We start from the raw sequence: 22,763 nt of genomic DNA, 5'->3' as shown, positions 1-22,763 counted from the left end.
TTGACAAGGAGAAGAGTGTGCCTGGCTCTTCTAAGAAAAGAAAACGCAGTGAGAGTGAGGAACCTGGTTCCTCCAAGAAGAGGCAAAAAACTAAGGAGCTAGAATTGTAGAGACAAGGAAATTTGAAAAAGCAAAAGGTGCTGCTGGGCAAAGTGTTTGACTTTGAAATTGCTGAAAAACATGGAATGAAAGAGCTGTTGGAGATTGTTGAGTTTCAGAAGTAGGAGCATCTGTTTGGCTTCCCTGCTTCTAGTGTCTTTGAGGATGAGGTGGCAGAGTTCTATGCTTCCTTAATGTAGGCTGATGACTCCACCTTGGTCATGACAGTAAATGAGTTAAGAGTTCGAGATGGACGACGCAAAGTTGGGTGAAATTCTTGGTGTCCCAACTGATGGGCTGAAAACAATTGAAGGGAAGACATTACAAGCTTTCAAAGATATGATTGTCAAAAGGGAAGTATCTGCGACTGGTGAGAGGCTTTATAAGAAGCAGCTTAAGCCTGAGTATCAGCTCCTTTTTGAGCTTGTCAACAAAGCGTTGCTTCTAAGGTCTGAAAGGAGATGTATTGCTCGTGTTGGACTCCGGTCCTTCTCAAAGCTCTAGTAACTTTTCAATCTATCACCGCTCGCTCTAATGATTGAGCATATGATTAAAGTGGTTAATTCCAGAGAGGGCAAGCATGGTCTCCCATATGGCTTTTTCTTGACTAAGGTCTTTGAGCATTTCCATGTTAAGACTGGAAAGACCACTATAGGGACTAGAAAGCACATGTTCACCATGGGGACTTTAGAGGAATGTGAGTACTATTTGGAAAAGAAGGGGGGTATTGGCAGCAATTCAACCATTTCTAGCACGATTGAGGCTCGGTGGAGCAAACACTCGTAAAATTGAAAGGCTGCAAAATTTGAATGCTATCTTGAAAGCAAAGCTAGCTGCAAAGGCACATGAACCTAGTCCCAGTAATGAAATGGCAACTGCTAATGCTGCGTTAAGGGCTGAAAATGCTGAGTTAAGGCAAAAGCTTGATGTGCTCTGTGACCAAATGGTCCAGGTTAGAGGGCTACCAGTGAGAGATGTGATAAAATCCTCAAAGCTTTCGCTCCTTAGTTCCTTCCCAGCTTGTCCTCAATCTCCATGTCCCTTTACCCCATTCCTCCTCTATTAAACTCTTATTTTGTTCACTCATATCCTCTTGATGACATTGGTACTTTTGACATTTTAATTATCATAATTTATACTGTTTTGACTGCTATGTCTTGGATATTATCATGTTTACTATATTTCATGGGCAATTACTCTGGTTTATGCAATGCTTTCTATCTGTTGTTCTTGTTTTTGCTCATGTTGTGTTGTCCCAGTGGCCATGAGTTAATGTCACCGAACTTCGTTGTGCTTGTACCGTTTTTATAACTCTTTTCAGTGATGCCAAAAGGGGGAAGTTTTTCTAAGGGGTAAATTGATATGCTGATGCTGAAAGTTCAAGGGGTAAATTTCAAATAAAATGGATGCTAACATGTTGTTTAAGTCTGATCCGCAGGGGAACAAGTGGGGAACCTAGTTCTCAGGGGGAATTTCATTTATGGGTTCGTCATCATCAAAAAGAAAAAAATTGATAAGTTATGTCATTTTGTGTTTTGATGATTTGACAAACACTTGAGGGACCAGGTACTCGATCAGGTCCCCTGAGTGTCGTACATTCAATGCGCTACAATTGTAAAGCTGCGAGATTTGTTACTATCTTGATGGCGAATCAAGAAGAAAGACAACTCAGTTCTTACAGGTCAAACCTGCAACTAAAGGCCAATATCAAAAGATGAAATGTCCCTATCCATGGTCACATACTTCCCAATATATATACAACTTGTTACAATGCTTAACCTAACACTTGTAAAACAGAAAATCACATTCTCACAAGTGTAGCCGCCACTGCTCGTTTTGTGCTATCAAGAACAAAGCTTCATCAAACTCAAAGACCAGATCCCCACAACTGAAGATGTCTTAGGTCCTAGGTTTGTTAAGTCTTTATCATTTTGCTCTTCATTTGTAATCCTACTCTACTTTGGAGAAGTGTCATTATAGGAAGGTTTCAACCTTTGTTATTTTTGTTTCTTGGCTATAGTTAGTCAAGGTGTGTTTTAGAGCTTGGCTAGAGTTAGTCAAGGTTGGGTTGGTTTCTTGGTTAGAGTTAGTCAAGGGTTGTAGCTTACAATAAAGTTATTGTAAGGGGTGAGGAATTAAAAGGTTAATTCCTTGGTTGCAAAAGGTTTTAATCTTTAAGTTGCTCAGTTAGTGAAGTTGAAATCCCACTCCGGTAGGTCGTGATTTTAATCCCTTGAGTAAGGAGTTTTCCACTTAAATATCTTGTCTTATTTACTTTTTGTCTGTGTACTTGAGGAAACAGATAGAGAACCTGATTCTCTATACTGTTTGGTGGACGCTTAGTTTATATCAAATATGAAAAGGACAAGCTACAATAAGAAATAGGCAAATATATTTTGATGTATCTTATGAGTTACATGTCAATGGTTGTTTTTAGTTAGCACCGCTAATTTTTAAAATACTTAATGATCATGTTGTAGGATAAGAATCCAATGTCCTCTTATGTTTGCTTGTCAAGTTAATATACATGCACTATTCAAAGAGTCTCTAAGTTATAAACCTTGCATTGTGGTCCAAAGCCAACTTCTTTTACTGTTAGTTTGCTCAAATATTGCTCGTTTTGCCATCCCTGGTAAACTGAGTCCATAGTTTTCGTTGTACAAAAATTTGAGGACATCAATCCTAAATAGTTGAGATCAGATATATGAATCTTTAAGATACAGATGATTCAATACTATGTTTAAATATTTATTTGCTAAACCAACCAGAGTTGCTTGTATTGTCCTTTTCAAAGCCCATGTTGGGTTCCTTAGCAAATTAGGCCCCTCAAAATTTAGGGAGTGGGATGTTTGGCCCTCTAAATATCATTTGAAACTACAAAAACAAAGATTTGAATTAATTAAGACTTCTATATGCTAATGTTTAAGAAATAAAAAAAAGAAATTTTTGAAATTTGTGGTCTAAAACAAACCTTAGACATTTGTGTGGCTATAAATCATTTAATTAACGGTAAAAGGGGTATTTAAAGTAAAGTTATTTCTAATTATAGAAATGTAACATTCTTTTTAGACAGACTAGAAAGGAAAATGTGTCTCGTAAATTGGGACAAATGGATAAGTTACATCTTTGAACATTTACCGAAGCATAATAGCATATTCGTTTTGGCCTAATTAAGAATGTATTATTTGTATTCCAGATGAAAAAAAATATTAGAAAGGTTGCGGTCACATAAGTGCGTCAAATGACAGCATTTCTCCGTTTTAATAGATGTTATATTTATTCAAATACTATAACTAAACTGTTAAAATATCCCACATTGGTGGTTTAAGGAAGGGAAAAGTACATGGTGTGACCATTAGGGATAAAAAAAGCCCAAAAAGGCCCCATTTTGAACAAATGTCCCGAGTTGGCCATTCGGCCAAACTAATGCCATGCGCTGGCCCAAAAAAAAAAAAAAAAAAAGATCGGACTTTTTGTGGCGACTTTTAAAATCGCCACTAAAAGTTCGCTGCAAACTTCTGTTTATTTTTCTATCTTCTACTAGGGATTAAAAAAGAAGAACTAAATAAATAAACTAAAGTAACCATCATCGAAAACTTAACAAACTAAAATATATCAACTACAAACTAATAAAATTTGTAAGTATACATTTATTAAACATAAATTATACGTTAATTACACATTTATTATACATAAATTATACGTTGATTATACATTTATTATACATAAATTATACGTTGATTATACATTTATTATACACATATTATACAATAATGATATAGTTTCTATACGTATGATACATTTTCTATACATATACAGTAGTGATACATATTCTATACAACAATGATACTGTTTCTATACGTATATGTATGATATATTTTTTATACGTATGATACACTTTCTATACAAGAATGATACAGTTTATATACACTTTCTCTATAAGACCGATACAATTTATATTCATATGCTGGAATTATATATACACTTTCTATACAAGAATGATACATTTTATATACACTTTCTATACAAGAATGATACAGTTTATATATTGTATGTGTATGATACATTGTCTAGACGTATGATACACTTTCTATATAAGAATGATACAGTTTATACATAAACTATGCAATAATGATACATTTTCTATACTTAACTTATGTATGGAATATGTATAGTATGCGAATCATTAGTGTATAATCGATGTATAACTAATGTATAATATATGTATGATTAGTGAGTACACGTTGATGATACATTTATTATACACAAATTACACAACACCGATACAAACCTATGATACATTTTCTATAGATATATTGTAGGGATACATCTTCTATACAACAATGATACTTTTTTATATGTATGATACATCTTTTATCTTTAGTGGCAATAGTCCTTTTTTGTTTTTTTCAACGAAATTTTAGTGACGACTTTTTGTGTTGACTTACTTTTAGTTGCGACTAAAGTCGCCACAATAGGTCTTTTTTTTGTAGTAAATGGGCTGGCGGGCTACAAAATGGGTTTGGAGAAACTTGGGTCATCCGGTGGGATTAGTTTGGGCCGGATGGCCATTTATGTCCTTTCCCTTTAAGGAATGGGTGGATTTCTTATATGAACCTGAATAATCCTTCCCTCACAAACTAGTTTTTTTGGGGTTAAGTTAGGCCCATCATTCATTTATTTACATAAACAACATATGCCAAAAGGTTATGTCGGATCTTTTTCAAAAGAAATTTCCTTTTGATACTCGCAAACTCATATTATAGAGTAGCATCTAGGGAAAGTAATGGAGATGACTGCTTTTTGTTGCTATCATTTTTGCTTCCGGGAAAGTCGAGAGGAAATGAGATCTCTTGCCCTCTTACAATTTGAATAGAAGAAAATGGTTTTTTCAGATCTCTTATGTGTTTTTTTCAAATCTCTTATGTATAAAAAATGAAGATCTCTTTTAGAAGGGTCATAAAATTAAAAAAAGATTATAAAGGGCCAAAAAATTATTTCTCCCGAAAGTCGAAACAACTTACAAATCTCAAGCTGCATGAATTATTATGCAACAAATATTTTGTTGAGCATGCTAAAAACATTTAATATTATGACTAATTGGTCTAAAGGTTCAGATTTACCATATTGATATGATTTTATTTCTTAAATAATCATCTGACTTACAATTTTTCTCTACAAAGTAAACTAGAACCAATTTTATCGTTTTAAAATTACAAAACTTGTAGTCATTTACTCAGAATATAAATTTGGTAGAAAAATCAGTGACCGGAAAGCCAAGTAGGCATGGCAATCAGTTAAAATGCCATGGTGACGTTTCAAATTGTAAGTTCGAAAGAGGGTAATATTTTCCCCTGTACTATTGAAAATAAATTATGCCTACCCTTCGTTATACTTTTTATATATACAAGACCTTAACGTTATACATTTGACCATATTTACCACCACCCGTTAAATCCTTCATCCCAACTTAAATGGGCAATTTGCAGGATTGCCCTTCGACTGAGTAATTTTTACCCTCTTTAAAAGAATTTACATTGAACAAAAATTCACCCTAAATTTTGGCTTGCGATTTTTTTTTTTTTTTTTAGCGGTTTTTGGGTTCGAACCCACAACTTCAGGGTGTTAGGCGAAAGGCAATACTTAAAGACCACCAATTTGAAGGGCAAAAATTAAAGACCACCCCAAATGAAGGGTAATCCGCGCAAAAAAAAGAACTTAAATGATACACATGACCATCATTGAACAAAAAATACCCGCCCCGTTTCTAATTAAAACCCACCCAACCTCTCTTCAGTGAATCCATAGGAGAGAGAGCTTTTTAAATTTATGGAAGAACCCTAAATTTTAAAAACTTTATGTTAGACGAACAAAGAAGAAGGGATTTAAGTCAAGGGGGCTTCAGATAGGCATGGGTTATTAGGATGAGTCCGGTAGGTTTTAATTAGAAATCAGGCGGGTATTTTTTATCAAGTTTTTTCCACCGATATCCAGTGAGAAATTTGTATTATAAAACATTATTTCCCCACCTCATTCCCACCGAACCAGCTCACTAGGTAAACACATGATGGGAAACAGGTTCCCATTGATACACTGGTAAACTTCCTGATTTTTCTGTGTGAAAACACTAGTTTTTAGTTTTTTCCTACCGACATGCAATGAAAATAGCCACTAAACATTTTTCAATGGAAAATTTCAGTGGGAAAATAGTGATTTTTTAGTAGTGTATTCAATGAGGGCCAGCCACGTGTATTATTTAAGTTAGGAATTAGGATGACGGATTTACCGGGTGGGTGGTTAATATGGACAAATGCATGATGGTAAGTTCTGGTATATGCAAAATGTATAACGAAGGCCAGATGTAACTTATTTTCAGTAGTACAGGGCAGTGTGACCCATTTCCGCTGTAAATTTGATAACCATTTGAATAATATCACTGAACTTGTGGTTTCATACTTATGAGATCCACTATATAAAACACAATTTTATTTTAAAGTACAATCCAATTATAACTTTACAGGTGCTCTTGTCAATTTCAAACCGAAAATATCGTTTTAACTTTTACTTTAGCAAGCAAATCAACAGAAAATATCATCTAAGCCTATAAAATATCTTACCATTTCTGATAGATTTCGTCAATCCAAGTTTTATAATCATCATATACCATATCTTATCTTTTGTTTGTTCTTATCTTCTCTTACAGAGGTTGAAAGAAAATGCATATAGTCCAAAAAGCAATGTCAAATGAATTATGATCATGTCACAAATAATCTAAGATACTTTTTCAAACGGACAATAGGAGCCAAGTCACACTCAAAACTTGGAACAGTTTAGAAAGTATTAAAACAATTAGCCTAAAGGAAGAATCTGGCAAGTGCATAGCACTATCACTCAACAACTTTCTGGTGTTTTTTTTAGGGTGTGTCTGGTATTGAGGAATTCTCATATTTAATTGGTCAAAATATTTTGCAAAAACATTTTCTCTAAAAAAAGTAAATTTCTTAAAAATGAGGAAAGTTACTTCTTTAGCAGGAGTAGGCCAAAAATGCTCATATTTCACATAGAACTTAATCAATGGCATATTTGCTCCAATTTAGTTCCTAAATGATGCTCAACCATGCCTCTGTTATTCCTTACTTGGGACAATATTTTTTTGCAAACACACCCATAAAGGAGCATGAGAACAAAATGCATTTAACATTAATGGACAAAGTAGTTATGGACCAAGAAAGCAATTCATAAGTTAGGCCTTCCGCAAATTACTCTACTCTACAAAACTACACTGTATATGTATTTTTCAATCTTGAAACTGACGAGAAATATGTTAACACTTGGCAAATGAAATTTGATAACCTAGAAAGTGGAGTAAAGGTGACCATCAATTAAAACGAACATGGAGGTAAGTTTAGATATAAAATATTGGATGACTAAAGTAGTTAGAAGCTATATTGCTTGGACACTTCGAAAATATTGCGGGGTGCGTGTCGGGTCCTCCAAAAATAGTGCATTTTTGGAGAATTCAACACGATACGGCAATATTTTTAGAGAGTTCGAGCAACAGAAAAAAGGACAAGAAAGATCTGGACGTACTTTGGTAACACTCCTGGAGTATATGAAACCCTCAATCAGACAAAATATGTTATAGTGGTACGTAGTTACACAAGACAAACAGGTTATGATCAAATGTCCCTCAATTATTTGCTGGGAAATCTGGAAAGTCAGATGAACAGCCAAGTTGATGATATCCTTATCAATGAATACAACATCATATATTAGCTTAATTCTTCTTTAAACTAAGAAATAGGCAACACAATGAAGAATATGACTTACATTTTAAACGAAAGTCAGATTATAACTTACACTTTCTTTTTAAAAGAGTACCAGTAGACATACCCGCACGATGCGTGGATCGTATCAAAGGAACGAAAGTCAGACTGTACCTTACATTTTAAATTTATGACCACACACACCCGTATTGGATATATTCCTCTATATTATTAAATATAAAAGAGGTAAGCATCTTTTTATCTCAGTGTTGAAGGAAGGGTCTGTGTGAGAGAGGCATAATGGATTACTATACACTTGTGTTGGGATCAATCTTTGCCTTGAGTTTTCTTTATACTCTAGCAAAATTATGCAGCAGAGGCAACAAAAAACTTCCACCAGGGCCATCACCATGGCCAATTATTGGAAACCTTCACCTGTTAGGTGCAAAACCCCATATATCACTGGCCAATCTTGCGAAAATCTATGGTCCAATTATGAGTTTAAAATTAGGCCAAATAACTACAGTTGTCATTTCTTCTTCAACCATTGCAAAACAAGTCCTCAAACATCAAGATCAAGTTTTTTCAGGTAGATTTGTCCCTGATGCCCTTCAAGCACACAACCATTGCAAATTCTCTGTGGCATGGCTTCCTGTTTGTCCTCAATGGAGAACGCTTCGAAGAATATTGAATACAAATATCTTCTCTTCCAATAGGCTTGATGCAAATCAACATCTAAGATCTCAAAAGGTGAAAGAATTGATTGCTTATTGTACAAAATGTAGTCAAGAAGGTGCAGCTTTGGATGTAGGTCAAGCTGCTTTCAAGACTAATCTCAATTTCTTGTCCAACATCCTTTTCTCTAAGGATTTGGCTGATCCTTTTTCGGATTCAAAGGTAAAGCTCAAGAACTTGACTGTGACACCCTGACCTCTCGTTTTGAATATTAAACGTTGCATTAGATATACTACAATGTTAAGATAACTGTTTATGACCTTTTTTTTGGATTCAAAGGTAGAGATGAAAAATATGATTGTTACACCCCGACCCCTCATTTTGACTTTCTTTTAGTGATTAAATGGTGCATTGAATGCAATATATTGTTGTTGTAACTGTAATTATGAGCCCTTTTATTTGGATTCGAAGGTGGAGTTGAAGGACGTTATTTGGGGTATCATGGCTGAGGTAGGGAAGCCTAACCTAGTAGATTTTTTCCCCATACTTGAAAAGATTGATCTTCAAGGAATAAGGCGACGCACAGCTATTCTTTTTGGTAAATTGTTTAAACTTTTTGATGGTTTGATTAATGAACGATTAGAGGGAAAGAGAAGGTTTCATGGTAAAAGAAGTGATGTTTTGGAAGCATTTCTCAATATTAGCGAAGAAAATCCTGAAGAGATCGATCACAATCACATCAAGTCCATGTTCCTGGTTCGTATTCTCTTCTAATTAGTTTATGAATTTAAGTTAATATATATTGTCATCCTAACTCCCAGTCATTTACTGGCTTTGTCCTTAATTACCATCAAAAGTTAAAATGATTTTAATATAGTTCCCCCCTGCTTATTATTTAGGAAAAGATAAAGATTTCAGATTTCATATTGTGACACCTCAATTTTCTTCATTAACAGAAGTGTTTTACATTTTAGAGGTGTAATTTGAACGTACGAAACTTAGCAAGTTTTGTTCTCTCTCGTTGCTATAGGCTTCCCAACTCGAGGATTTTTTTTAGATACCTATATATATTTATAAAAATGAAAAAGAGAAAAAGAATCAGACTTGCATGATCTTTAAGTAGTTTATCGATTCGACATTAAATACCATGTATAGTAAGTTTATTCATCGGGTAAGAGAACATGATATACTTGTTTAATATGCTTATGATATACTTGTTAAATAATGCTTTAATTTATTTATTGTATATGCCAGATTATTTGTTGTGGGTGAATTATGTATTGATCTGCTATAGTTTCTTTTAGTTACTGTAATTTATGGTTATATTTCTTTTCTATATTTTATAAAGAGAAAAGACATTATTTCACCCCTGAACTTAACACGAAAACTCACTTTAGCAACTAAACTTAAGTTATATTTATATACCTCCTTAACAACTTTCATTTCAATTATTTTCCACCCTAAAAAAATAATACCACTCTCACAATGTGAGGTGTATTACACTTGCGCCACGTCATTGCCACATCGTTGCCACGTCATAGCCATGTCAAAAATTACCAACCGTTCATTTTTTATTTTTCTTTTATTATTTTTTCTCTTTCTTCTTCTTCTTCTCCCTTTTCTCTTTCTTCTTTCTCCTCATCCTCACCACATTTGTTGCAACCGCCGCCGCCGCCACTACCATAACCACCCAGAAGCAACACCAAATTGAAATACATTTATTTCTTCTATGAAGATGACCCATATACACCCACCAGAAGCACCTCTATGTATATTCACATTTTCTACTGCAAAAATCACTGGAAAAAAAAAAAAAAGAAGATGACCTGAATTTCAGTAGTTGTTGATCCAATTGTCATCTTTAACCCACACCTACCACCACCACCATCATCTCCCCATCAAATTTCATCCCATTCCTTCTCAAATTAGTCCCACTTACACTTAAATTCGTCCAAATTGGTTGTTTTGGTTGTTATTGTTGGCTATTATTATTATTATTAGCAACCCATTTCTTCCATAACCATTATTCCATAACTTTATTTTTGAAAGAAAACAAAAATCAAAAAATGGTGAAAATGGTAAGAAAAGAATGATGAGAATATAGAGAGAAAGAGGAATTTGTGAAGAAGAAGAAGGAGGAGGAAGGTGGTGGGGGCGGGGCTGTGGCGTGGGGTGGGGGGTTGTGAAGAAGAAGAAGGTGGTGGGGGCGGGGCTGTGGGGTGAAGAAAAGGGGGCGGGGCTGTGAGGCGGGGTGGGGGTTGTGAAGAAGAAGGTGGTTTTTTAATTGTATATTATTTTTATTTTATTTTTTAATTATATAATAATATATATATCAGCGGGTCCACCTTTTTATGCTCTTTACTCTCTTAATTTTTTGTTTTTTTTTTTTTTGGCCACATCAGCATCTGGAGTTGTATTTAATTAAGATGAAAGTTGTTAAGGGGGGTATATAAATACAACTTAAGTTTAGTTGTTAAAGTGAGTTTTCGTGCCAAGTTCAGGGGTTAAATGATGTCTTCTCTCTTTTATAAATGTTGGTTTCAACATGCCTGCCTGGCACTCATCATAAGTCTATTTTCGTAAATTCACTTTAAAATGGAGTAACATGATTGGTTAGAGGGAATTGTACTGTAGCTACATAGCAAATATTTTTCTGCTTTGACCAAACTACCATTTTGCTTATGTCATCATCCATCACTCCACAAAGCCCACAACTTTCTATGCACTACGTGGCTTAAGAAGCTGAAGGGCCTCTTTAAAAATAAAATAAAAAACCCTCTTCCCCCACGCCCCCAAACCCCCCAATACCTTCTCTCCTTAACTACGCACGGACTTGAAGTTGAGGCTTTCAGTTTTTTTCCCTTTGGTTTTTTTTTTTTTTTTTTTTTAAACAAAATTTTAAGATTACCATTTTACATTTAAAAATAGTAATGCAACTAATTGATAAAATAGCAAAACATTATCCACAAACACAAAGGTGTTATTATTTAAATTCTAAATTAATATCTTAAGTAACTTACTACAAAATGAGTATCTTTAAAATAAAGTTTGTCAATTAAAATAAAGTTTAAAATGAGTACAATGAAGTTTAATTATTTAATGTATCAATATAATTAAAAAGAATTATTAAATCGCACTCTTCGTCTATGACGTTAAATAATTACCTCCGGTTAAAAGAATATGCTTACAAGTTTATGATTATTAATCTTGATAAGCTGATGACAATCAATCTATGATGGCTTATTTTATAAAGTGATAAACTAGATAACACAAAATGACAAAAGAAAAAATTGATTTGAACAAAAGAAGGCAATTCGTCCACAATATGTTGTAATTCAAAGGTAAACTAGATTACTATAGATCAATTTAGATATTGATTTTCATATATATATTTTTTTATGTAAGTTGTATCCGTTGACTCTTAGTCAATATATTTTTAGCGAGTCGAGTTAAGTGGGGCGGGTCAATAAAATAGTTAAAATGAGTATCTTTTTATTTCTTAAAAAATTGACTTTAAATAAAAAGTTCATGTCAGCAAAATTTAATGAAAACAATCACTTAAAATAGGTTTGATGACTTTCTAAGTGAAATACCAATATTTTAGTGATCTTTGGGTTAGAAAACAAAGTTGAGTGACCATCTGAGATATTACCTCTTTGAATTTCTAAAAGATTAATATGATTTATTTGGTGTTAATAGATGAAATCACTATTTCTTGGCATTAAAATCAAGTATGACAGTATTTAATTATTGCATGATATTTTCTCGAACTAAAATCAATAAATTACAAATACATAATCCACAATATAACACTCATTTGCGTGAAGAAAACGCTAACAAACATGTCATTTCAAAAGTGTACACTTTTTTATCTTGAATTTTTTATTTGATATTATAAACCATCACATTTTGACATTCCAAAATACATGTTAATGTCATATTGTTGCGACTCTTGAACTTTTTCGATGATGGATTGTATCAATAGTAATCACAATTTTTAATTTGTAATAGACAAATTTCTAGATAAAACTATTCCAAAAAAATGTAGGATATTTTGATTATGCTAGATACTTTATAAAATGGAACAAAACTTAGAGACCTCTACATAAGAACTAAAAGTAAATTGAAGATCCAACATTTATATAATATAGAAATGTATATACTCGAATCACGATGTTTATGTGGCTTTTACGGTTCTTCTACCTGCTTCTGTCGAGCGCATTTATATTCTCAGCTGCATGTATGTCTCTAAAGTTTATGTTCCATGTCTCATGTCTATGTTTGTGGTGTTCCCTGTCAATCAATTTTGCCCACGTCTTCTTCTCTTTTTCCTTCATCCTTCTCCTTTTTGATGTTATCTTTGGATTTCTGTCCATCCTTATTAATTTTGAAATTCAATGGATGTTGCGTGTTTATTTTCAGTGCGTTGTCTCTCATCTTCCCCTTGAGACGAAATTCGAGCACATATTTTTTGGTCCTTATGTTGGTTTCATGTCCTCTTAGTGGCTTTTACAAGAATAATATATCCAACATGTATAATGGTGAGGATAATGATAATGATATAAATTTTGATATTGATAAGATATTAAGAGAAGACATGCGGAGGTTAGTAAAAAGTTTAATTTTGGTCGTGAATTCAGATATTGAATTTTAAGTTTTTTAAAATAAAATTTACATATCCAAAAACTACGTAAAAATGTAATATAAGTCACAAGAATTGATAATTTAAAATATTTAAAAGAAATATAAAAAAATTACGAATTTTTTTTATTTGACTCTCGAAATTAAAAAGCAGCTATACATAAATTGAGACAAAGGGAGTATTGTGTTGGGCCAGTGTTGGCACGGGCCATACTCACCTAATACTTTGATATACAAATGTTGTAGGACTTATTTAGTGCGGGTACGGATACAACTACAAGCACATTGGAATGGGCAATGGCAGAAACACTTAGACAACCTCGGATTATGAAGAAAGCTCAAGCTGAACTTGCAAAAATCACTGGAAAAGGAAAACGAATAGAAGAAACTGACATTTCCCGACTCTCTTACTTGCAATGTATTATCAAAGAAACCTTAAGAATGCACCCACCAGTTCCGTTCTTACTGCCCCGTAGAGTGGAACAAGATGTTGAATTGTGTGACTACATTATCCCAAAAGGTTCACAGGTACTAGTTAACGTGTGGGCAATTGGTCGAGATTCTACTTTTTGGGAGGACCCTTTAGTGTTTAAACCCGAGAGGTTTTGGAGTTCAGATTTGGACATGCGAGGAAAAGATTTTGAGTTGATTCCATTTGGTGTTGGTCGAAGAATATGCCCTGGCTTGCCACTGGCATTGAGAATGGTTCCAGTAATATTGGGCTCACTCTTGAATTCCTTCAATTGGAAACTTGAGGCAGACATTGGACCAAATGAATTAGACATGGAGGAGAAATTTGGTTTCACCTTAGCCAAAGCCCTTCCTTTGCGAGTCATCCCATCTCCTCTTTGAAGTTGCCTAGTCAATAAATATTTATTTGTATTTGGTGTTTACACTGAACCAAACATTTTAGTCTTAATATATAGTATTACTTAATCATGATTAAGTGATACATATGCGTATGGAACATATATATATCAAGCAATGCTATGTGATGCTTCTCAATGAAATTAATTGTTGTTTACAATCTTCCTCACTAATCAAACCTCGCTTCATTTAGAGTTTTTGTTATTTTCTATAAAGGAAAAGAGAACGAAAATTAAGAAGTTTATGATGATAAAAAGAGGACATTGTTGTGCAATATTAGTTTCCTCATAAATGTAGCAATGTTCAAATCTCAAAGACCTGTGTATGTACCTTATTATATACTTATGAAGTTCTATATTGGAATGAATTACTTTACACAACATATATAACACACTTTTGTAGGGGTATATTTGGCCCTTTTCCCTATTTTTTTTGGGTAATTTGATTATAAAGTGGATATTTATTGAAAACAAATTATTTCCTCCGTCCCAATGTATGTGATGATGTATGAATTTCGAAAGTCAAATAACTTTTACTGTGAATTTTTATGTATTTTTCATATATATAAATTATTAATTATTGTGACTTACAATACTTTTTCGTAGTCTTCAAAAAAGTTAATTTGATTCAAAAAAATTTAAAGATCCTGAGTTCGAATTTACGATCAAATTTAAATGTTTGACTCTTAAAATTTGAGCTATTACACCTAAATTGGGACACAGAGTGTGAGAGTCATTATATTGTTCGCTCTTGGATCAATGTCCCAAGGAAACCAACTACACACAGGGCCGTCTCAACAATATTGGAGGCTTAAAGTCAAATTTCAGAGAGAGACCCTAATGTTTTTAAGGAAAGATCGTCATATATATTTTTATTTGAAGTCTAAAATCAAACAACTAAAAACCTTTTTTTATTTTATTCTTCACGTCCATGATAGTTTTTGGCTTTTTTAGATGCGAAGTTATTAATTACTGTTTTATAATCGATTTGTTCTAACAATTCCTTTTAAATTGATAATATAACTAATCCCTTCAATCTATCTTGAGACATTATTGATCTTACATAAGATTTTATCAATTTTAATTTTGAAAAACTTCTTTCAAAATTAATTTTAACTAATCCCGAAAGAAGTTCTTTCAATTTTAACTAATCCCGACAGAAGTTTTTCAAAAAAAAAAAAAGAGACCCTAACCGATTGTTTTATTGACCTTATAGTCGAGCCACCCCCGACTGCACACTCTCCATTTGAGTTTTGAATCACTTCGCCGGGGCCTCCTATATTGTTATCACTCTTAAAAGCTTCACTAGTATTAAATATAAAAGACCTTGGCATTGGCGTATTCCATTTTGACACAAATATTATCGATGTTTACGGAAGTTGAATGATTTGATATTAGGAGTTTAAACTCTTGAGCACGATCAATGTTGAGTCTCTTTATTATTTTGGTAAATGCAGAGATTCCATAGGCAAAAAAGAAAAAAGAAAAATCTATTTATTCTATATTAGAGAACGATACAGGGTTGAGTCCTAATACCATCAATCCAATCTTCATCACTAGAGAGAGCATTAATGTTATCTGCTCTGCTTACTTCCAAATGTTTGGGCTACAAGACAAATGAAGAAGATGTGGCTAACTATTTCTTCTCCTTTTTTGCAGATTGGCCAAGTACTATCTATGTTAATCTTCAATGGCAGAGTCAGGTATTTTACTAAGTGATGTCAAATATAAAAGTAAATATACAAAGAAATCAACAAAAAACAATTCACTAGTGAAAGCACAACACACTTATATTATCATAGAAATTTATTGCTCACGGTATTCTATTCATCTGGGCTCGACAAAAATGTATCATGATCTCAAAGAAGTATACTAGTGGAATGATATGAAAAAGAATTTTGCTGATTTGTAGCTCAATGTACTAATTGTCAAATTATTAAGGCGGAACATTAGTGGCCCGAGGGCTTGACATATAACATCGAGATCCTCTAACTTACTCGATGAGGTTTCATTTCTTTAAATGTTTTTAATATAGCATCATTAGAAATAGTACTAAATGCATCGTTTTCTACATATGACATCAAGCAACAACTAAAAATTTCAGCATTTATTCGATTTCGCATGTCATTCTTGATAAATTTAATGGTCAAAAAAGTTATTTCTACCAACGTAAACAAGTTTCACTATGCAGAGTCCAAGTGGAAAGTTTAAATGCTTCTTTGTCTGAACTAATTTTCTGGAAGATCATAAAGTACATTTAGATTGGAGAAAATCAATGTAGGTTGCAAGCAGATTCTCAAAAGCACTCATACTAAGTTCATCAAGTCATCATTCATTCTCTTCAATCTTTTATGTCAAAAGAAGAATATGGGTCAATCGGATTCAAACAAGCAGCTTCATGAAGAAAATTAGCAGTCACCTTATCAAAATGATCATTGAGTTCTTGAAGTTGTCCATCACCAATGGACTCTGCAAGGCTTCCTAGTAATCATTGGATATTTGCTTGGTTGAGACAAGCCGCAGGGAATTTAAGCTCATTGAGTCCCAGACAACTGATTTATCTCTGAATTATATATTTTTCTTTTGAACTGGAGGATTACTAGTTTAAGTCCATCGTTGGATCAGGAGGTTTAGGTGGGATTTATTTTTTCCTTTTTGCATTTGGGAAATCTGTATTTTTTTGAACTATATGTTGCTCAGACTCTTCAAATCGAATTTTTTGGAGGATCCGATACAGGTGCGACAGAAATTTTGAAGAGTCCCAAAGAACTTGTTTTGAGACATTATTACTTAAATGCGCTTGTGCCCCTAACAGGAATATCAAATACACGACTAAAAGTAGGAGAAATAGAGATGCAGCTCACACCAGTAAGAAACGAAGTTAAACGCCAAGGTCAGAATAGATGTAAGACAAAATTCATCCAAATAAAAGCCAATAATTATCTTTTGAAAAGGTAAATATTTGATTAGAGCAGTAACAACTTAAGTAATGGTTCAAAACTAGATGGATGCTCAGGACACAAAATTTCATTCAGCGGAAGTAGAAAACTAAAGGCTCAGATTGGTAAATTCTTTAACTTGAAGTTGCTGCTTCCAAAAAAGCTCTTCCAGGTTGACGTGCAGCAAGACGGCCATGACAGCCAAGAAGCTGCAAAAGCATGAGAAAATCCATAAGTTTTCATATACCAACAGGCAACAAGATCTGATCTTGTATTGTAAAAAATAGACTACAAACAAAACATACCTTGGCATTGACACCGTCGTTTACAATACGGTTCTCGGACTTGTACCTCAGATAATCGGTACGGCTGAACTTAGTGAATCCCCTGTAATCAAAGAAAACACATTAGGTGTGACACAAGCACAACTTCTATTAAGTGAAAAACGTTCAAAAACCAAATGCTTAATTCGGCTAGGTACTAATACAAGGTAAAATAAATGTGTCAACACTTTTGACTCCCTATCACTAAGATGCAGTAATACTAGCCCATAGAACAGATCCTGTTCTAGAAAGGCAGCAAATAAAAGTTGCTGAGTATATTAACATTAAAAGAGGCAGAGCAAGTTAGGATTCAAGGCACTTCACAACTTTTGGAAGGAAGCAGATCCGTAAGAGTTTGTCTCCCCTAACAATGTTTAAAAAAAGACAAAACTTAGGCTATCACACACAAAAAACTGGCATGGCATGTAAAAGAAACTGGCATCGAAACATAAAAATACTGGCATTGAAGAATACCAAAATCATACATGATAATCCTGAAAAAATGTATAATTGTCACAATAAAAGAATAGCACCATCTTTTGATATGGGGAAATACAAGGTGGTCAAAACTCAACCAGTAGAGTGGCATAAAAATTAAAGGTGATTCTAAAGACAAGCCATACCACTTTCTGCTGACAATGATCTTTTGTCGGCCAGGGAACTTAAACTTTGCACGGCGAAGAGCCTCTTGAGCATGGTTAGCATTGCCATCTTTGCAGCGAACAGAGAGAAGAACCTGACCAATAGCAACACGAGCACAGACTCCCTGTGGCTTACCAAAAGCACCCCTCATACCAGTTTGGAGCCTATCAGCCCCAGCACACGACAACATCTTGTTAATTCGCAAAACATGGAAGGGATGGACCCTAACCCTGAGGTGGAAAGCATCCTTTCCAGCGGACTTGGTCATATACTTGTTGCAAGCAATACGAGCAGCTTCAAGTGCCTCGCTTGAAACGTTCTCCTTCTCCCAACTGACCAAGTGCACACAGAAAGGAAATTCATCAACTCCCTTTTTCTTCATACCCACATCATAGATCCTGATCTTTGGATCTGGAACACCACGGCAAAACCGTGATTTTGGGTAAGGCTTGTTCTTAATCTGGCGGTAACACCTTGCAGGTCCTGACAAAAGAATTCAACCAGTTACACATAAGGCTTTTCATCAAAACTAATGAATGCGCTCACTCACAAAGAATAACAAAATGGTGGTCAGCGCTGTTCATATTTAAGAGTTTCTGTTCATACACAAAAAAACTAATGCATCTTAACATACATTTTTTAACCATTTGCATGGATTCATCAAAAAATTCTCACAGAAACAAAGAATTAAGATTTTCTTGAACCTGAAAACAGCATGGCAAACCACCGTTTTCCTTCAAGCTTATCTCCAATAAGGAGACCCTTCGTTTGTTTCCTTGATAATCTCTCCACAGTTTCTTGGTTGGAGAAAAGGGTTGCTTTGCAAGCAACTATGAGAAAAAAAGGGGCAAGTTTTCTATCTTTAAGCTACCAATTTTATCACTTCTAGGAATGGACTTGGAGCCAAGATTTGAAGCTTATGGGTTCGGAATTCTAGTCCTTCTAAGTTACTGGATTCCAAATTAATAATTCGTACATATTCAATGTATATTTTAAGACAGAAACAGGGTTAAACCAAAGTTATTGGGTTCAACCAAACTCGTAACCGAAGCTCTAGCTCCGTCAGTGCCGGAGATTAACTGATCGGTTACAAAGACACTAGCTGTACACCATCATAAAACCACCATTAGCTTTAAGCTTGATAAATGTAGCATCATTAACTATATATTCTTCCTATCAGATAAACAACACACAACCACAACTCGATCACAAATATCTCTGGTTGTTTGCTATATGAATCCTAATATACATTCATGATTCAACTCCATTTGTGGAGGTTGAAATCGCTCAATATTAACTTGTCTTACAAACAAATTAGAGCTCTCTAACACTATCAGTTCTTTACATTTACTACGGAGTAATGCACAAAAAAGCAAAATAGAGATAATTCAAATGAATTACTCAATCGAGTACCATCTAGAAACAAACATAATACTCCCTCTGTTTCAATTTGTTTGAACCTATTTCCTTTTTAGTCCGTGCCAAAATGAATGACCTCTTTCCTAATTTAGAAACAAATTCACTTTATGAATGATTTACAGTCACGCAAATTTTCAAGGCTTATTTTGAACCACAAGTTTCAAAAGTCTTCCCTCTTTCTTAAATGTCGTGTCCAGTCAAATGGGTTCATATAAATTAAAACGGAGGGAGTATATCATTTCGGCAATATTCAAACAATCATACGAAAAGCTATGAGTCGCTCTATAATAACTTGTCTTGAAAACAAATTAGGGTAAATTGAGTTAATATAGACAACCCATGTAAAGGAAAATGACAATTAACGTAAAAAAGAGAGGTTGGGAGAAAAAAAACTTACTTCTACCCATGGCTAATTCTCTTCGATTTGATTAGCGGCTTGAGAAACAAGAAAATGAGAAAAAAAACACCTAGGTTAAGTTGCTAACAGGTGCATGTATTCATTGGGCCTTATGGGCTTATAGGGAGTGGGTCAGGTAAAAGCAAGGCTTGCCCGACCTAGCCACTTTTGGACTGGTTTTTGAGTTGAAAAGAAAACTTTTGATGGGAAAGCATCATCATAATAATATTGTCATAAATTTCAAACTTAAAATATTACTACTAAAAATATAAAGGATGCTATCCTGGATTTCGAATTTAACAAAAGTAAATTCAAGATGGGCTTGAGAGTCTCTAACTTTAGACTTTGGGTTAGAAGTTTTCAAATTTTAATATCACGGATCTTGTTTACCCTAAAAAGAGAACAATTAAATTTATTTGTGATTTAAAAAATACGTAAATTGATTTGTTATAAATAGTGCTTAAATAACTGATTACAAATAAGAAAATGAGATTAGTAAGCAGCAACAACAACAATAACATACCCAGTGAAATTCCATAATGTGGGGTCTGATGAGGGTAAAGTGTACGCAGACCTTACCCGTATCTCGGAAGATAGGAAGGCTATTTCCGGAAGACCCTCGGCTCAAGAGAATAGAGAGCCAATATAAAATATAAATGGTATAATTGATCCTGGGCTTTGTTGATGCTTAGAGAGAATCCTTTGATGGGTTTTCCTCCGGTGGAACAATTATATGCTTTGACCTCGTAGAATAAATGTTATCCCGGTACAAAAGAATGACAAAGTAAGCTTAATTGCAAAAGATTGAATAGTAGAGTAGTTGTTATTCGATGCCCCTTTTTGAGAGGCCTTTAGGCTCCTTTTATAGTACAAATACATCAGCACTTAAGCCGTGATTAAATTCAATTAATGAGTAATAACAGACAATAATGCTGCTTTAATTCTAAATCGTAACGTTTGCTTCAAATCTGGACCGGTCACACAACATTAATCTGTCATTAATGACTCGAGGCAATTGCCTTGGTAGGATTGTTCTAGGTTTATCCGAGGTCTCTCATTCCAACTAAGTGAAACGACTAAGCAGCGTTTCGCCTTCAACTGCCACATGTTCCCTTTTAGTCATGCCATGTGTCGAGCTATATTTTGTCATGTATACATATCTAAAGTTGTAGCTTGCCAACTGCCAAGCCTAACTTCGGATTCAAAATATTTGAAGTTGGAACTACAGTCAAAGTTAAGCTTTGTAAATTTGAACTTCAGACCTGCTAGATTGATATTTAAAACTTCAAACTCGAAATCTTCAAATTCAGTCTCACACTTGAATTTATAAAGCGGCTAAATTTAAAAATTTCTTCCAATTTTTGGAGGCCACGTGTCATACATGATATTGTAAAATCGCCTTTAATGAAAAATGGCATGGATGAGTCATTTTGGTAACGGGCGATGACATAAACAAGTCAAACTATTGATGAGTGGCATAAATGAGCCATTTCCTATAGTTTGATGGCATAAATGAGCCATTTCCTATAGTTCGATGGCATAAATGAGCCAAACTATTGACGAGTGGCATTATTGAGCCATTTCTGATAGTTGAATGACATATTTGAGCCTTTTCCGTTATTTAAATATGAGTCATAAAACTGGCTTTTTGTCCACTTTCCTCAGGAGTAGGGTACTATATGGCCCATAAGATTGGAGTTTTAAATGACATTTTTTGTGCAGAGTGCCCTTCAAATGCATTGGTTTTTAATTTTTGTCTCTCAAATTGTTGGTCTTTAATTTTTACCCTTTGCCTAAAATTTCTAAGTTTCGGGTTAGAACCCCCACTTAATCAAAAATTTTGAAAAAAATTTGCCAGGTAGAACTTGAATTCGCAAGGCAGAGTTTTGCCTGCGAAGCCCTTCAAATGCATTGGTCTTTAATTTTTCCCCCTCAAATTGTTGGTCTTTAATTTTTGTTTTTCGCCTAAAATTCCTAGGTTCCTGGTTCGAAACCCCACTCAATCAAAAATTCAAAAAAAATTCACCAGGTGGAACTTGGATTAGCAAAGCAGAGTTTTGAGGCAGAATTGCCTTCAAAACTCAGCCTTAAGGCAGAATGTACCTTCAGGCCAAAATTATGCCTTAAGGCAGAGTTTTGATTGCTAATCCAAACTCTATATTGCGATTTTTTAAAAAAATTTTAAGTGAGCGGAAGTTCGAACCTGAAACCAAGAAATTTTTAGCGAAGGACAAAAATTAAAGACCACCCCAGCAAAGGGTAATCCTGCAAATTGCCATTTAAATAATATTCTTGGCAATTTTAGAAATACCTTATATATTCTACCCAAGGGAAAAAATCCCGGCATATCAATACCCGAGTCAGGATAGAAGTAAGTTACTCCCTTCGTGTCACCGCTTCATTTAAGTACGTTTTAGCTCTTTTCACGTTCATTAAAAAAATTAATAAATAGAAGGTATGATTTACTAAGTAACCCATATTTATTAGATGTTGTTTGAGAATTGAGCAATATAATAAATGAATAATTTAATTTTAACGATATAGTTGGAAATAATTGGTAACTTTGATCTTGAATTCCTAATGTGATAGTTAATATGGGACATTTTCTTTAAGCTACGATAGTTAGAAGGGAACAGATGAGTAAATAGCACTATTGCTCCTTCAATTATGGATAAATTTTAATTTTGATCCCTATAATATCTGATTTAGGACATTTAACCTTCAAGTTATTTGGAAATGTGCATTTTTGGTCCGTTTACCGGTAAATCTTCACAAATTTATCGTAAATTATTAGTCATTTCATCACTTAATTTCGTATGTTTATGTTAAGCTTGTACTATTGCTTCATTTTTTACGACAATACAGTTCTAAAAGTAGTTCAAATACAACATAGTACTTCTTACATAAAAGGCCTAAAAACACGCATTTCGTCAAATATGCATGTTTTTAGTCCTTTTATGTAAGCAGTATTTTGTTGGAATATCTGATTTAGGACA

General features: G+C 34.0%; 2 protein-coding genes and 1 long non-coding RNA gene across 4 annotated transcripts; 1 reads left to right on the top strand and 2 right to left on the bottom strand.

Annotated features, from left to right (window-relative positions):
- Positions 1-8,032: 8,032 nt before the first annotated feature.
- LOC132050513 (geraniol 8-hydroxylase-like) lies at positions 8,033-14,154 on the top strand. Of its 2 annotated transcripts, XM_059441781.1 has the most exons (3): positions 8,039-8,762; positions 9,012-9,296; positions 13,428-14,154. In XM_059441781.1, the coding sequence occupies exons 1-3, from the start codon at positions 8,166-8,168 to the stop codon at positions 14,031-14,033; spliced, it is 1,488 nt and encodes a 495-aa protein (XP_059297764.1). In that variant the 5' UTR covers positions 8,039-8,165; the 3' UTR covers positions 14,034-14,154. The 2 variants fall into 2 exon arrangements, with proteins under 2 accessions (XP_059297766.1, XP_059297764.1); XM_059441783.1 differs by lacking the exon at positions 9,012-9,296 and having other exon boundaries at positions 8,033-8,762.
- Positions 9,835-13,541, bottom strand: LOC132050517 (uncharacterized). Its single transcript, XR_009413438.1, has 2 exons — positions 13,407-13,541; positions 9,835-9,868 (listed from the first exon to the last, which is right to left on the bottom strand). It is a non-coding gene; the product is annotated as an uncharacterized LOC132050517 (long non-coding RNA).
- A 2,809-nt stretch (positions 14,155-16,963) lies between the features above and the next one.
- LOC132050515 (large ribosomal subunit protein uL16-like) lies at positions 16,964-19,920 on the bottom strand. Its single transcript, XM_059441785.1, has 4 exons — positions 19,768-19,920; positions 17,933-18,434; positions 17,292-17,373; positions 16,964-17,195 (listed from the first exon to the last, which is right to left on the bottom strand). Exons 1-4 carry the CDS (start codon positions 19,775-19,777, stop codon positions 17,121-17,123), a joined length of 669 nt encoding a protein of 222 aa, XP_059297768.1. The 5' UTR covers positions 19,778-19,920; the 3' UTR covers positions 16,964-17,120.
- Between the last annotated feature and the right edge of the window lie 2,843 nt (positions 19,921-22,763).

The sequence above is a fragment of the Lycium ferocissimum genome, chromosome 3 (genome assembly GCF_029784015.1).
Source record: "Lycium ferocissimum isolate CSIRO_LF1 chromosome 3, AGI_CSIRO_Lferr_CH_V1, whole genome shotgun sequence".
In the NCBI taxonomy this organism is placed as follows: Eukaryota; Viridiplantae; Streptophyta; class Magnoliopsida; order Solanales; family Solanaceae; genus Lycium; species Lycium ferocissimum.
The sequence above is the reverse complement of the archived record's forward strand: the minus strand, read 5'-3'. Positions and strand labels throughout refer to the sequence as shown.

Excerpts from the sequence above, each read along its gene's own strand:
- LOC132050513 (XM_059441781.1), top strand. The coding sequence starts at position 8,166 with ATGGATTACTATACACTTGTGTTGGGATCAATCTTTGCCTTGAGTTTT. Across the intron at positions 8,763-9,011 it reads ATCCTTTTTCGGATTCAAAG|GTGGAGTTGAAGGACGTTAT; the intron begins GTAAAGCTCAAG and ends TTGGATTCGAAG. Across the intron at positions 9,297-13,427 it reads ACATCAAGTCCATGTTCCTG|GACTTATTTAGTGCGGGTAC; the intron begins GTTCGTATTCTC and ends CAAATGTTGTAG.
- LOC132050515 (XM_059441785.1), bottom strand. Across the intron at positions 17,374-17,932 it reads ATCATTGTCAGCAGAAAGTG|GGGATTCACTAAGTTCAGCC; the intron begins GTATGGCTTGTC and ends CTTTGATTACAG. Across the intron at positions 17,196-17,291 it reads ACGACGGTGTCAATGCCAAG|CTTCTTGGCTGTCATGGCCG; the intron begins GTATGTTTTGTT and ends ATGCTTTTGCAG.